The 14,829-nt window shown below is 41.6% G+C and overlaps 1 protein-coding gene across 1 annotated transcript in view; it reads left to right on the plus strand.

The window, feature by feature from the left end:
• Window positions 1-14,423: 14,423 nt before the first annotated feature.
• CCER1 (coiled-coil glutamate-rich protein 1) overlaps window positions 14,424-14,829 on the plus strand; it is a 1,313-nt gene continuing 907 nt past the window's right edge. Inside the window, exon 1 of the mRNA XM_014546460.1 lies at window positions 14,424-14,821. Coding sequence (XP_014401946.1) covers window positions 14,424-14,821 — 398 coding nt within the window. The remainder of the gene's footprint in view (window positions 14,822-14,829) is intronic.

Genomic DNA, 14,829 nt, shown 5'->3' on the forward strand with positions numbered 1-14,829 from the left:
AGGGGCCTATGCAAATTTCTTCTGTTTTTTAGATAAAAAGGACACATGCAATAAAGAATGTAGGTTGGAATATTAATCTTTATAGCAACAAGACATAGACTATAATTTTGATTGATTGATTGATTGATTGATGGAGGAAAGGGCCTATGAAAGTCAGAATGCCCTGCCCACAGGAACATTATTGATTTTCTCAGATTCCGCCAGCAAATAACAAAAATACCTCTTTTTTCTCACAGCTTTCTCAGTACCCCATTATTAGAAAATCATGGGGGTCAGAAGTTATAGCAAAAAAAATTAAGAAATTATGAAAATACTGGGAGCATTATTATGGAAATGTATAGGTCCAATTGACATTCTCATAGGCATTATGACTGCCTACTAACTAGTCTACTTTGCAGATGTAATTCACCATGAATTCTATAAGGACAAAGTGGCTATTATAACCCTGCAAATGTGATGAAAACAATTTAGCATTCCTTCTAAATGCATCTTATTTAATGGACCATTTCAAATGCCTCACATTCTTAACTGAAATCTGTAATTCTAAAACTGACCCCTGATTAAACGCAGTTTTTTTTTAAAATAACATAACTTTTTTTTTTATTTATTTGTTACAAACATTTATTTTCTCTAAATATGACAGTTTATTTTCCAAGGGGGAGGACACTTCATTCCTACCACAAAATGTTGTGTACTTTAAAACTGTTTATAAGCAAACATTTCCATGTTAAAATCCCTAAGTAATTATTACTGTAAACATATTTTTCAGGTGACATGACTACAATATGTTGTGTGAATCCTCTGAAAATCCTGAATTTGTTGTAGGATTAATTATGTTTTCAAAGAATAGTAGTAAGTAAAATCTATAATAGTACTATTATGAGTGTAAAATTCACATCGTGAGGGATAAAAATGGCAGCAGAGTAAGTGGATGCTGCATGGACATGCTCCTAGGGCCAAAATGGGAATTACAACTAAAATACAGAAAACCTTTCTGAATAATCAATGGAAGACTCACTGGAGAGAATCCTGATAACTGAGGACAGAAAGTGGAGACTGCATAAAGACTGGTAGGAAGAGCAGAGGCATAAAAGGGCTGGCTGGACTCCCACAGACAGCAGCTGAAGTTACAGAGAGATATCTCAGCTGTGGGGGGTTTCCACTGGGAACTCTGGGGTCTATCCCTAAGCTAGACCTCCAGCAGAGAGCCAGAACTAAGAAGGGTACCCACATGACATCTGGCTGTGAAAAGCAGTGGGGGTTGCTCCTGCCAAGGATAGATGGCTGCAAATACAGGCACCCTCTTAAAGGGCCAATGCACAAAATTCCCTGAGGAGCCACTCACCTTGTGCTCCAGCAGAGGGAGGGCAGAGTGGACTGGAGTTGTGTGAGCAGAAACTAGGATTGGGGGTTCAAGGGTTAGAACTCAGAAGGCAGACACTCCAGTTTTCTGTGCTGAGTCATCTCCTCATCCTGCAGAGGTCATCTTTCTCACACAGATATTTGCTATACAGGCAGCTTTGCCTGGGGGTGGGGTTGGGAAGACAACTGACCCACCCTATTGGAAAACACCTTGCCCCAGGGTGTGGAGTTTCTGAGGCCCAATAAGACACTGAGAATAACAATTAGCCTCCAGGCAGGAGCTATTACCCGACCCTGTTGAAAAAAACTCTCCCACACCTGTGAATGATTGCCTAAAAGCAATTCAAGATGGAATCCTATCAGTCTGTAGGCAGAGGCAGTCTCTGGAAGTTTTGAGTCTTTGCCAGATCTAATTAGACAGAAATAATATATGACACTGTGCTGTACTAGAGATCGAGAGGTGTAGCATATCTACCTAATACATTCTCACAAACCCAAACAGGCAACCTAAATGAGACAAAGAACCCCCAAATGAAAGAACAAGAGAATTCTCCAGAAGAAGAGGTAAATGAAATGGAGATAAGAAATTTATTTCATATAGAGTTCAAAGTAATGATGGTAAAAATGCTCAACAGCATGATAAATGATATAGTAACTATGAAAACAGAAATAAAGAATGACATAGCACAAATAAAGAACACTTGGAAGGAGTACACAGCAGATTAGGGGAAGCTGAGAATTGAATTGGTGAATTAGAAGACAAGGTTGAGAAAAATCACTCAATCAGAGAACCAAAAAGAAAAAACAATTAAAAAACAGGAGAACAGATTAAAAGATCTGTGGAACAATGTGAAACATTGCAATATTAGAATAGCAGGTGTGCCAGAAGAGGCAGAAAGGGAGAAAGGAATAGAGAACGTGTTTGAAGAAATATTGGCAGAAAACTTCTCTAACCTGATAAACAGAAAAGTCATACAAGTCCAGGAGGTACAGAGAACCCCAAGCAAGAAGCACCCAAACAGGACCACACCCAGACACATCATGATTAAGATGCCAAAAAGTAAAGACAAAGAGAGAATCTTAAAGGCAGCAAGAGAAAAGCCAACTGTTACCTACAAAGGAGCTCCCATAAGAGTGACACATGATTACTCATCAGAAACTCTACAGGCCAGAAGGAAATGGCATGAAATGGTAATGAAAAGCAAGGATCTGAAACCAGGATTAATATATCCAACAAGGATATCATTCAAAATAGGTGGTGAAATAAAGAGCTTCCCATAAAGAGTACATCACCACCAAGCCAGCATTCCTGAAGTGCTAAAGGAACTGCTATAATGAGAAGAAATAGAGAGAGAAACCTAGACATACAGAATTAAAATGCCAATAAATAAGAACCTATCAGTAATAACCTTAAATGTAAATGGATTAAATGCTCCAATCAAAAGACATAGGGTAGCTGAATGGAAACAAAAACATCACCCAACTATATGTTTTCTACAAGAGACCCACCTTAGAACAAAAGACACACACAGGATGAGAGTGGAGGGATTGAAAAAAATTTTTTTGATGCAAATGGAAAAGAAAATAAAAATACTGGAGTAGCAATACTCGTATCTGACAAAATAGATTTCAAAATGAAAGCCATCACAAGAGAAAACAAAGGTCACTACATAATACTAAAGAGATTGCTCCAACAAGAGCAAATAATGCTGGTAAATATATATGCACCCAATATAGGAGTACTTAAATATTAAAAAACAAAACAAAACAAAACAAAAAAACTTCTAGAGGACTTTAAGGGAGAAATCTACAAAAATAGAGTCATAGTAGTGGACTTTAATACCCCGCTGACTTCACTGGATAGATCTTCCAGACAACAACAACAACAACAAAACACACACACACACACACAAAAAAAAAAAAATTAAAAAAAATAAATGACATTTGTAGAACATTTCACCACAAAACTGAAGAATATACAATCTTCTCAAGTGCACATGGATCATTCACAAAGACCACATGTTAGGACACAAAACAAGTCTCTACAAGTTGCAGAAGATTGAAATAATATCAAGCACCTTCTCAGATTACAGTGAAATAAAATTAGAAATAAACTACAGTAAAAACACCCAAAAACATTAAAAAAAATGGAGGTTAAATAGCATGTTATTAAACAATGAATTGGTTACCATCAAGATCAAGAAAAAAATTTTAAAAATTTCTGGAAACAAATGAAAATGAGCACACAACACCTAAAATCTATGGGACACAGCAAAAGCAGTCCTGGGGCGGGGGGAGGGGGGGGAGTTCATTGCACTACAGGCCTACCTCAAAAACAAGAAAAATCAACAATAAACTATTTAACCCTACAACTTAAGAACTAGAAATAGAAAAACAAGAAAATCCCAGAGTAAGTAGAAGGAAGGAAATAATAAAGTTTAGAGCAGAAATAAATGATATAGAGACTGAAAAAATGATACAAAATATCAATGAAACCAAGAACTGGTTCTTTGAAAGGATAAACAAGATTGATTAACCATTAGCCAGACTCATCAAGAAACAAATAGAGAGGACCCAAATAAATAAAATCAGTAATGAAAGAGAAGAAGTAACCACCAACACCACAGAAATATAAAGAATTGTAAGAAAATGCTATAAACAACTATATGCCAACAAGCTGGACAATGTGGGGGAAATAGACAAATTACTAAAAAAATATAATCTCTCAAAACTGAATCAGGAAGAATCATTAAACCTGAATAGGCCAATAACAACTGATGAAATAGAAGCAGCAATCAAAGAACTCCCAGCAAACAAAAGCCTGGGTCCAGAAGGCTTCACAGGGGAGTTTTACCAAACATTCAAAGAAGAAGTAACTCATCAAACTACTCCAAATTATCCAAACTACTCCAAATTAAATCACATGATTGTATCAATAGATGCAGAAAAAACATTTGCAGAAAGGAACACTTCCAAACTCTTTTTATGAGGCCAGCATTACCCTATTTCCAAAAACCTGATAAAGACACTATAAAGAAAGAGAATTACAGGCCAATATCCCTGATGAACATAGATGCTAAGATCCTCAACAAAATATTAGCAAATTAGATCCGTCAATATATTAAAAAGATCATACACCAGGACCAAGTGGGATTTGTTCCAGGGAGGCAAAGCTGGTACAATATTCACAAATCAATAAACATGATACATCACATACACAAATTCAAAGACAAAAATCACATGATTGTATCAATAGATGCAGAAGAAAAAACATACAAAATCCATCACCCATTTTTGATAAAAAAAAAAAAACTCTCAGCAAAGTGGGAATAGAGGGAGCATATCTCAACATGACAAAGGTGATATATATGACAAACCTATAGTGAATATCATACTCAATGGGCAAAAACTAAAACCATTTCCCTTAAGAACAGGAACAAGACAAGTATGTCTGCTTTCACCACTCTGATTCCACATAGTACTGGAAGTCCTAGCCACAGCAATTATACAAGAAGAAATAAAAGGCATCCAAATTGGAAAGGAGGACGTAAACTCTCATTATGCTCAGATGACATGATATTGTACATAGAAAATCCTAAAGACTTCACCAAAAATCTACTATATTTAATAAATGAATTTGGCAATGTAGCATGATACAAAATCAACACCTAAATATTGATTGCTTTTTTATACACCAATAATGAATTCTCAGAAAAAGAAACTGAACAAAAAATCTCATTTACCATTGCAACAAAAAATTAAGATACTTAGGAATAATCTTAACCAAGGAGGCAAAAGATCTACACTCAGAAAACTACAGGACATTGAAAAAAGAGATAGAGGAAGATATATAGCAAGTGGAAGAATATACTGTGTTCATGGATCGGTAGAATCAACATCATTAAAATGTCCATATTATCCAAGGCAATTTACAGATTCAATGCAATCTGTATTAAAATAACAATGGCATATTTCACATATCTAGAACAAATACGTCAACAATTTATAGGAAATCAAAAAAGTCTTCAAATAGGTGCAGCAATCTTGAGAAAAAATAACAAAGTTGGAGGAATCACCACACCAGATTTTAAGTTATACTAAAAAGCCAATGTAATCAAAACAGCCTGTTACTGGCACAAGAACAGACATATAGACCAATGGAACAGAATAGAGACCCCAGAAATGGACCCAAGCCATTACACTCAATATTTGACAAAGGAGGCAAGAGCATACAATGGAGTCAATATAGTCTCTTCAATAAATGGTGTTGGGCAAACTGGACAGATACATGAAAAAAATGAAACTAGACCTCTAACATACACAAGAATAAACTCAAAATGGATAAAAGACTTAAATGTAAGTCGTGAAACCATAAAAATCTTAGAAGAAACCATAGGCAGCAAAATCTCAGACATCTCTCATAGCAATATGTTTACAGATACATCTCCTAAGGCAAAGGAAACTAAGGAGAAAATAAATGAGACTACATACAAATAAAAAGCTTCTGCACAGCAAAAGAAACCATCAACAAAATGAAAAGGGAACCCATGTATGAGAGAACATATTTGGCAATGATACATCTGATAAAGGGTTAATATCCAAAATATATAAGGACTCATACAACTTAACAAAAGGAAGACAAACAACCCAATTAAAAAATGGGCAACGGACCTAAATAGACACTTCTCCAAAGAGGACATACAGATGGCCAAGAGAAATATGAAAAAAAAAATGCTCAAAGTCGCTGATTATCAGACAGATGCAAATTAAAATGACAATGAGGTATCACCTCACACCTGTCAGAATAGCTACCATCAACAATTAACAAATCACAAGTGCTGGTGAGGATGTGGAGAAAAAGGAACCCTAGTACACTGCTGGTGGGAATGCAGACTGGTGCAATCATTATGGAAAACAGTATGGAGGTTCCTCAAAAAATTAAATATGGAACTGGCATTTGACCCAGTGATCCTACTTCTAGGAATACATCCTAAGTAACCTGAAACACCAATCAGAAAGAATGGATGCACCTTCATGTTCATCGCAGCACAATTTACAATAGCTAATATTTGGAAGCAGCCTAAGTACTCATCAGTAGATGAGTGGATAAAAAAGAAAACAAAATGGTGGTACATTTATACCATGGAATACTATGCAGCAGTAAAAAAAAAGAAGGATTTCTTACCCTTTGAGACAGCATGGAAGGATCTGGAGAGTATAATGCTAAGTGAAATAAGTCAGTCAGAGAAAGAGAAGTGTCACATGATCTCACTCATATGTGGAATCTGAGTAACAAAATAAACTGATGAACGGAGTGGATCCAGAGACATGGAAGCATAGAACAGTGTGGAATATCAGAGGGAAGTGGGGAGAGGGTGGGTGGATGGGAGGTAATCAACCAAAGACCTTGTATGCATATATGCATAACCCATGGACACAGACGATAGGGTGTTAAAGGCCTGGGGTAGGAGGCAGGGGTGGGCTGGAAGGAGTCAATGGGGGAATAAAGGGAACATATGTAATACTTTCAACAATAAAGAATTATTAAAATAGATAAATAAAATTCACATACTTATTTCTCTTTAAATTTGTAGAAACACTGTCTTTTTAGTTATCTCATTACAAAGTTAACTTTCATAATTTGCTAAAATAATATGAGGACTTATATTCATCAATAAAAAATATCAAAATGGTATTTCTAAATGCATAACACACGTCACTAATTTGGGAACTAACCCCACAACTTCCCAAATTATCAAAAAAAAAAAAAAAGAATGAGAAATTTTGAATACCTTTATCTCATGTTTGAAAAGCCTGAAAGGTTAATACCTTGTGCCTAGCCTCTATGACCACTAGATGGCGACAACCTTTTTAGTTTCATTTACTATAGGTCAGTGATTTTCATGTGTGTGCTGCAAAAGGCACACTGGCATGTCACAAGAATTTTTAAAACATGCAATACATGACTATTTAGTCAGGGGAACTAACCTCTTTTCCCTTAAATTGTCAAAAAATAAAAATTACAACAGCCAACACAGTAGCCGTCTTGTGTGAACGAATCAAAATTATACCTATTTTGTCCTGGCCGGTGTGGTTCAGTTGATTGAGCATCATCCCATGCACAGAGAGGTCACCGGTTCCATTCCCAGTCAGGGCGCATGCCTATTGCTGGCAGGATCCCCATTAGGGGGTGTGCAGGAGGCGACCTATCAATGGTTTATGGATATTTCTCTTTCTCCCTCTCCATTCTACTCTCTTAAATCAATAAAAAACATTTTAAGAAAGAAAGTATACTCTTTGTTTGTTTGTTTTGTTTTAGGACACAAAGTTTTCTTTAATTATTTTTTTGGGCCCTGACTGGTTTGGCTCAGTGGATAGAGCGTCGGCCTGCAGACTGAAGGGTCCCAGGTTCGATTCCAGTCAAGGGCATGTACATTGGTTGCAGGCACATCCCCAGTAGCAGGTGTGCAGGAGGCAGCTGATCGATGTTTCTCTCTCATCGATGTTTCTAACTCTCTATTCCTCTCCCTTTCTCTCTGTAAAAAATCAATAAAAATATATTAAAACATATTTTTGGGGGGAAGGGACTCCACACTTCTATTCAATTAAGAGAAACATTTTTATCAGCACAGAGGTTTTTGTGCTTTTTTTTTTTGTTTTTTTTTTTACTTATCATGACATGAATTCATAGGAAATGGGCTCCAGCAGCTCAGGCTCCTTTCCATGGGTTCTCACAGTGGCTTCTCTGGGTGGAGGAGGCTGACGCTTTAGTTAAACCCAGTTACCTTTCCCTTTGGCCTCCTTCTTTTTCTGATCATTTCCCTTCACACGTTTCAGGAAGCTGTCTCGGCTCTTTGAGTGCTTAATATGCTCAATATGCACATTAACTCTCTTGGCAAGAATCTTGCCCTTAACTTGCCTGTTCACAACAATGCCCACCACATGCTGGGTGACACTGTAGACTCTTCCAGTTTTGCCCTGTGACATGTGTGGGGCCTTCCCTTTTGAACAGTGCCCATTCCCTTGATGTCCACAATATCACCTTCTTGTAGATATGACTAATATCCCTTGGTATTAGTCATTTTGGTGAATTACTGGGAGATGGTGGTTCTGGCCGAAAGGAGTATACCTTTTTTTGTTAGATTGGCAAAACATATATTTTTTGGTGTTCTGCATAATTTTAGTAATTAGTTTGTCTGTTATGAGATTAAAAAGGTTGAAAATCACTGCTGTAGGTAATTAACTTGGTGGGAAGTATTTGAGAGTGCATAAAATGAATTCCACTTACATTATTTTTCTTTTTGTATCCTATAGCAGTGCACTGCTTACAAAGATGAATCTAAAAATGTTTGTTGTACTTCATTTCTCTGACCAACATATTAGGTATATCCAATTTCTCTTTAAATTTTTTTTTTTACTTACAAGTTTAATTAGTTGAGGTTTGCTTTCCAAAAGCCAATTGAAAAATATTAAAATCCAATATACCCAATTCCACTGAACCAAAATAATATTGGCAACCTTGGATAGATTAAATATGGTATGCTTAATAAAATGTAAAAAAACAAAGTTTCTAACTTCTCATAGCATGTTTTGTATAGGGACTCCTGCTGACTGAATTTTGAATGAGTTACTGCTGCCATCAAGTGTTAGAATTCACTCAAGTCACACCAATGCACAAGATGGCATGGCATTTTTAACTTAATAACACAATGCTCTCCATAACATAAAGCATAGCAAAACCATGCCATCATATGACACTTACCAGAATTTCAAATGCAACAATGTAATTAAAGTCTGCCAAATGAAGTTGTAACTAGTTACTATGAAGGCCATATTTTGCTAAATTTACTTGATATATATGTCAAAGCGATTCCAAATTGACTTCAAATTACTTCCAGCCTCTCAGTGCTCATCCCTTTGTTTAATCCTTGCTTCTAACCAATAGGATATGGCAAAGTTGATGGATGTCACAAATGTCAAGCCTATGGCTATGATACACGTGTGTGTGTGTGTGTGTGTGTGTGTGTGTGTGTGTGTGCATTTATTATGCTAGAAAGCTCTAGGGAGATCCTCTTTGCTGGCTTGATGGAGGAAGTAGCTGTGTTGAGGAAGCTGGTGGCCAGGGTCAGTGGGTAGACTCTAGAAACTACAATTGTTCCCTAAGACCAATAGGTGGTCTCTAAACCTGAAGGCATCCTCCAGCCAACAGACGGCTAAAAGGCGGGGCCCTCAGTTATTCAGCCACAAGGAAATAAATGATGCCAATAATAAAAATACTGTTGAGAGCAGATTTTCCCAAATTGAGCCCTAGGATGAGAACCCAAAGTGCCAGATGCCTTGATCACAGCCTAGTGAGACCCCAAGCAAAGGACACAAGTAGGCTGTTCCTGGACCCAGGATATTTGGAAAGTCTGAGAAAACAAATGTATGTTGTTTTTATTAACTCAGATTATGAGAATTTTTTTTAATGAAACAATAGAAAACTAATCCTGTATAATAAAGAGGTAATATGCAAATTAACCCTCACACCCTCACAAGATGGCTGCCTACGACCAGGCTGGCAGGGGGGTTAGTGAGAGACAACCAAACGACTGAACAGCAGGCTGCGAGGGGCGACCAGGCCGGAGGGGAGGGGACGTGAGGGGTGACCAGGCCAGCAGGGGGGGCAGTTCGGGACAACCAGGCCAGCAGGGGGGGCAGTTCGGGACAACCAGGCCAGCAGGGGGGGCAGTTCGGGACAACCAGGCCAGCAGGGGGGGCAGTTCGGGACAACCAGGCCAGCAGGGGGGGCAGTTCGGGACAACCAGGCCAGCAGGGGGGGCAGTGAAGGATGATCAGGTTGGCAGGGGGGGGGGCAGTTAGGGGAAACTAGGCAAGCAGGCAGGCGAGTGGTTAGGAGCCAGTGGTCCAGGATTGTGAGAGGGATGTCCAACTGCTGCTTTAGGCCCAATCCCAAGGGGTTCCGGATTGGAGAGGGTGCAGGCTGGGCTGAGGGGAGTATCTCCCCCATGCACAAATTTTGTGCACTAGGCCTCTAGTACCATATATAAAAACATGGTAAATGTGTTGTAATTTAATATTGAATCAGGCCATTTCATTTTGCAGTGTTTAAAGAATAGGGTTCAATTAAAATATGTCTTTAAAATTCCTTAATTGTATTTCTGAAGGGTGTGTTTTGCACATTCTGATGTTAATTTTCCTGGATAATTAACCAGTACATGAACAATTTGTATTATAACGCCAATATGTTCAAAAACTAAAAATCATAAATTGTAATTTGCTGCTTCTCTTACAAGAGAAGAGTGGGGTGAGGCAATAATGTACTAAAGTTTTTGATAGAAGAATGAAAAAAAGTATATATCTATCACCATGAAAAAGTATATAAAGCCAGTATTATTTGTATAAAGTTCACAGAAACTGGTCAAAAAGTGGAAAACAGCCCTAACTGGGTTGATTCAGTGCATAGAGCATCAGCCTGTGGAATGAAGGGTCCTCAGTTCGATTCCGGTCAAAGGCATGTACCTTGGTTGTGGGCACATCCCCAGTTGCGGGTGTGCAGGAGGCTGCTGGTCAATGTTTCTCTCTCATCGATGTTTCTAATTCTCTATCCTTTTCCCTTCCTCTCTGTAAAAAAATCAATATTTTAAAACAAAAGAGAAACTGATGGGAATTCCACTCTAGCAACATGGTAAATTTCTAAAACTCTCGATTAAAACCCAATCTATAAAACGCTAATATGCAAATAGACTGAACAGCGGAACCGAACGAACAACCGGTCGCTATGATGTATGCTGACCACCAGGGGGCGCGCACAAAACATGGTGGGCATCAGCAACAGGTGACAGAGCGCTGAACATGGTGGATGTCGGCTGCAGAGGACCAAGGCAGGGCACCGGTTGCTGTCATCCAGGCGAGCCTCTGGTGGTTACTGAAAATTCTTTGCTCCCCCGCTCGCTCCCTGGTCCTGCTGGGCACTCGCTCCTGCTTCTGGTGCCAGCCCCACTCACACCCGCTGCCGGCGCCAGAGCTGCCACTCTCACCTTCTGATGGGGCCAGCCCCGCTCGCACCTGCTGCTGGCGCTGGCCCCAATCGCTCTGTGCTGTCAGGGTGTGGGAGTGGCGGCAGCGGGAGTGGGGCTGCCAGCAGACAGGGAACTGGGGCCATGGTGGGAGGGGCCAGGAGGAGGTGTGGAGGATGGGACGAAACCTGCCCCTGTGCCCATTGCAGGCTTGCAGTCCACAATTCCTTTCAAGGTGCACAAATTTATGCACTGGGCCCCTAGTATTGTAGATGACACATGTCCTTGGAAAAATAAATCTTGAATATCACCAGTTTGCTTTGTGTTAAGCAGAGCAGGCAGAGAGTAACTATCAAATGTTTGATTCTACATCCAGAAAGGAACACTGGAGGCTAAAAGTGTCAGCACTCTGCCTTTGAGTCAAGCAGGCTTCCAAGGCAATGGTTAGAGTCCTGATCCAGGAAAGAAAAAAAACCACCACCCAATACTGTTCTCCGTTTTCAACCAGGAATGCATAAATAAACTTTGCAAACTTCAGGCTTCCCACATTTTGCTTCCTGTCATTTAATGAAAGCACACATAGACTCAGGTTCCTAGTGGGAAGTGTTCCATTTTGCACAATTTCACTCACCACAGGAAAGTAATAAAGGGGATATACTCTGGGACAGTTTTCTCAAGCCTGGTAGCACTTGTTTGATATTTCTATAATTTGGGTCAAGAGGACACAAGGGTGGAGATGCCTATTTTTGCATCACACCACAGGGTTAGTTATCTTTACATTTACTATATCAAATTCTTTAAAAGTTCTGAAGTGCCCTGACTGGTTTGGCTCAGTGGATAGAGCATCGGCCTGCGGACTGAAGGGTCCCAGGTTCGATTCCGGTAAAGGGCATGTACCTTGGTTGCGGGCACATCCCCGGTGGGGGGTGTGCAGGAGGCAGCTGATCGATGTTTCTCTCTCATCGATGTGTCTAACTCTCTATCCCTCTCCCTTCCTCTCTGTAAAAAAAATCAATAAAAATATATTTTAAAAAAAGTCCTGAAGTATTCAAACATGATAATGATGCTATTTCATAGTTACTGAGTGCTACTGAGCACCTGCACTGATTTCATGCAGTTTCTTATTTAGTCCTTACACAAGCCTGTGGAAGAGGTACGAAACTACACTCATGGCATGGATAAGGAACTGGAAGCTTACAGAGGTTAATGATTCGTGAGTTGAAGTAGAAACACTTCTATTTTTTAAAACAGCTCTTTTTTTTTTTTTGGAGCAGTTTTATGTTCAAGCAAAATTGAACACAGGGTACAGAGATTTCCTATATACTCCCTCTCCCCACTCATTCATACCTCCCGCATTATAAACATTCCTACTGGAGTGGTACATTTGTTATAATGGATGACCTAAACTGACCCATCATTGTCGCCCAAATCCCATAGTTAACATTGGAGTTCACTCTTTATGTTGTACATTCTATGGAGTTGAAAGAATTCAGGATGACATGTATTCACAAAATTGTACCATTCAAAGTAAGTTTATGTCTACTTAAATCAAAGTCCAAGGAGTGAGGAGAGAGAGAGAGAGAGAGAGAGAGAGAGAGAGATTGGTTCCTCCAGGTGCATGCCCCTTGACCGGGAATCGAACCCACGACCCTCCTGCACAGGCCAACACTCTAGCCACACAGGCCAGGGCCAAGCCCTTATTCTTTACCCCATTCTTTAACCATAATACCGTAAAGGCCCCCAATGTATGTGCTGTCTGGCCAATAATGAGAAAAAAGGAAATACATACTATTTGTATTTTCAAGAACCCCTGGATTACATGACCGGACATTTGCGTCCTATATTACCATTAGCAAAGTGCTTTCTCATACTGGTCTCATTTGCTCATGGTAAGAATCCTGTTTAAGGTGGGTGTGCAGTACAGCGTGCCGATGTTAAGAATTTAGGCTCTGGGGTCAAAGGAGCATAAGCTTAAATATTAGCCCTGAAGTTCATTAGCCCCACGACCTTGGGAAAATCAACCTCTCAGTTCCCCAAACTGCCAGGGGTGGCGACAACGCCCACCTCACAGGCAGGCGTGAGGGTCCTGTGCGTGAGCCCCAGCGCACAATAAGCAACGCAACAAAGGTTTGCTGTCCAGGCTCACGGATCATGAGCCACCGCGCCCAGTGGCTGGAAGAGTAGGCACTGACCGTAAGGCCAGGAGCGGGGCCCCGTTTTCTGACGGAGAACTTTCTCCCTATCCCCCGTTCTCCTCGAAGGGGTTGGATATAGGTTTATTAGTTTCTGAATACACAGTTCTCCCACCCCACCCCCACCCCACGGTCAGCCGCAGGGCCAGCTTCTACATGCCCACGCCCCGAGGTGCTTGGTACGAAGGGTTCAAGTAAAATGCCTCAAGCGTGTCCTACCTAAGTGGGGCAACAGAAACCCGGCCACCAGCCCCCCTTAGAATTGCGTCACAAGCCCCCTTCGAACGTTCACGGGGCACCTCGTTCTGGTCCGAACCCAGCCTCCGCGCTCAGGAACGACCTCGCCTCCAATTGGCTGTCGCCCAGGGCAACCAAGGACGCGGTGGCACGCGGGGCCTCCCGCCGGTATTTAAAGGCTGTCGTTGCCTGCGCCACCTCAGTCCGGCCAGGACACCGGTGGAGACGCACCTGGGTTGAGAGGGGCCATCGAGGTAACGGGAACCCCCTGCCTCCCCAGCTCGAACCCCTGCCGAGGCGGGGGTGTGTGGGGCGCCTGTCCCTCAGCCTTGCGCCTCAACACTTTCCTCCCCACCCTCTTTACACAGCGCCAGTCCCACCCAACCCGCCTGGGCGAGACCACCCGGGTGCGAAGGGCGAGAGATTCCCAGAGAAGAGCGAGTGAGCGAGCGGAGAAGAGGGTCTCTCTGGAGGGTAAGGCCGGATCTCAGCCAGGCACGTGGTGCTGTGCGGAGGGACACTGGGTGCCGAGGCTTCAGAACCTCGGATCTGGCCAAATTTGAGGACAGCGTTTAGGACGCTTCCACTTAGACCTCTCGGAGCTCCCTGAACCATGACCCAGACCCTCCATAAAAGGGAAGCCCCTCTTAACCTGGGCGGCGGCTGGGCAGCCTCTGCTCCGTTTCGCTCTTGGTCCTCCTGCCACCGAAGGCGCAGGGGCGCCCCGATTTACAAGCGGCGGCAGCACTATGGCCCCAAGGCTGAGTATGAGCCCCAGAGGAAGCAGCCGAAGCCACGGTACGGCCCGGGCCCTTGGTTCCAACCACCCCAGAGTCCTTACTGGGGCATGTACTCTAACTGGGGGTGCTGGGGCGGGCCCTGGTGCCCACCTCCAATGGGATACCGGAAGCCCCCCAGCCCTGGGCTAGTGGCCCGAATGTATGGCCTGCACCCCGTCTGCCTTTGCTGCTGCTTCTGCTGGCGTGGGCCCTGGAACCCCGGCTGGGCGAGGGCCCCTG

Source organism: Myotis brandtii, unplaced genomic scaffold (genome assembly GCF_000412655.1).
Source record: "Myotis brandtii unplaced genomic scaffold, ASM41265v1 scaffold449, whole genome shotgun sequence".
NCBI classification, from domain to species: Eukaryota; Metazoa; Chordata; class Mammalia; order Chiroptera; family Vespertilionidae; genus Myotis; species Myotis brandtii.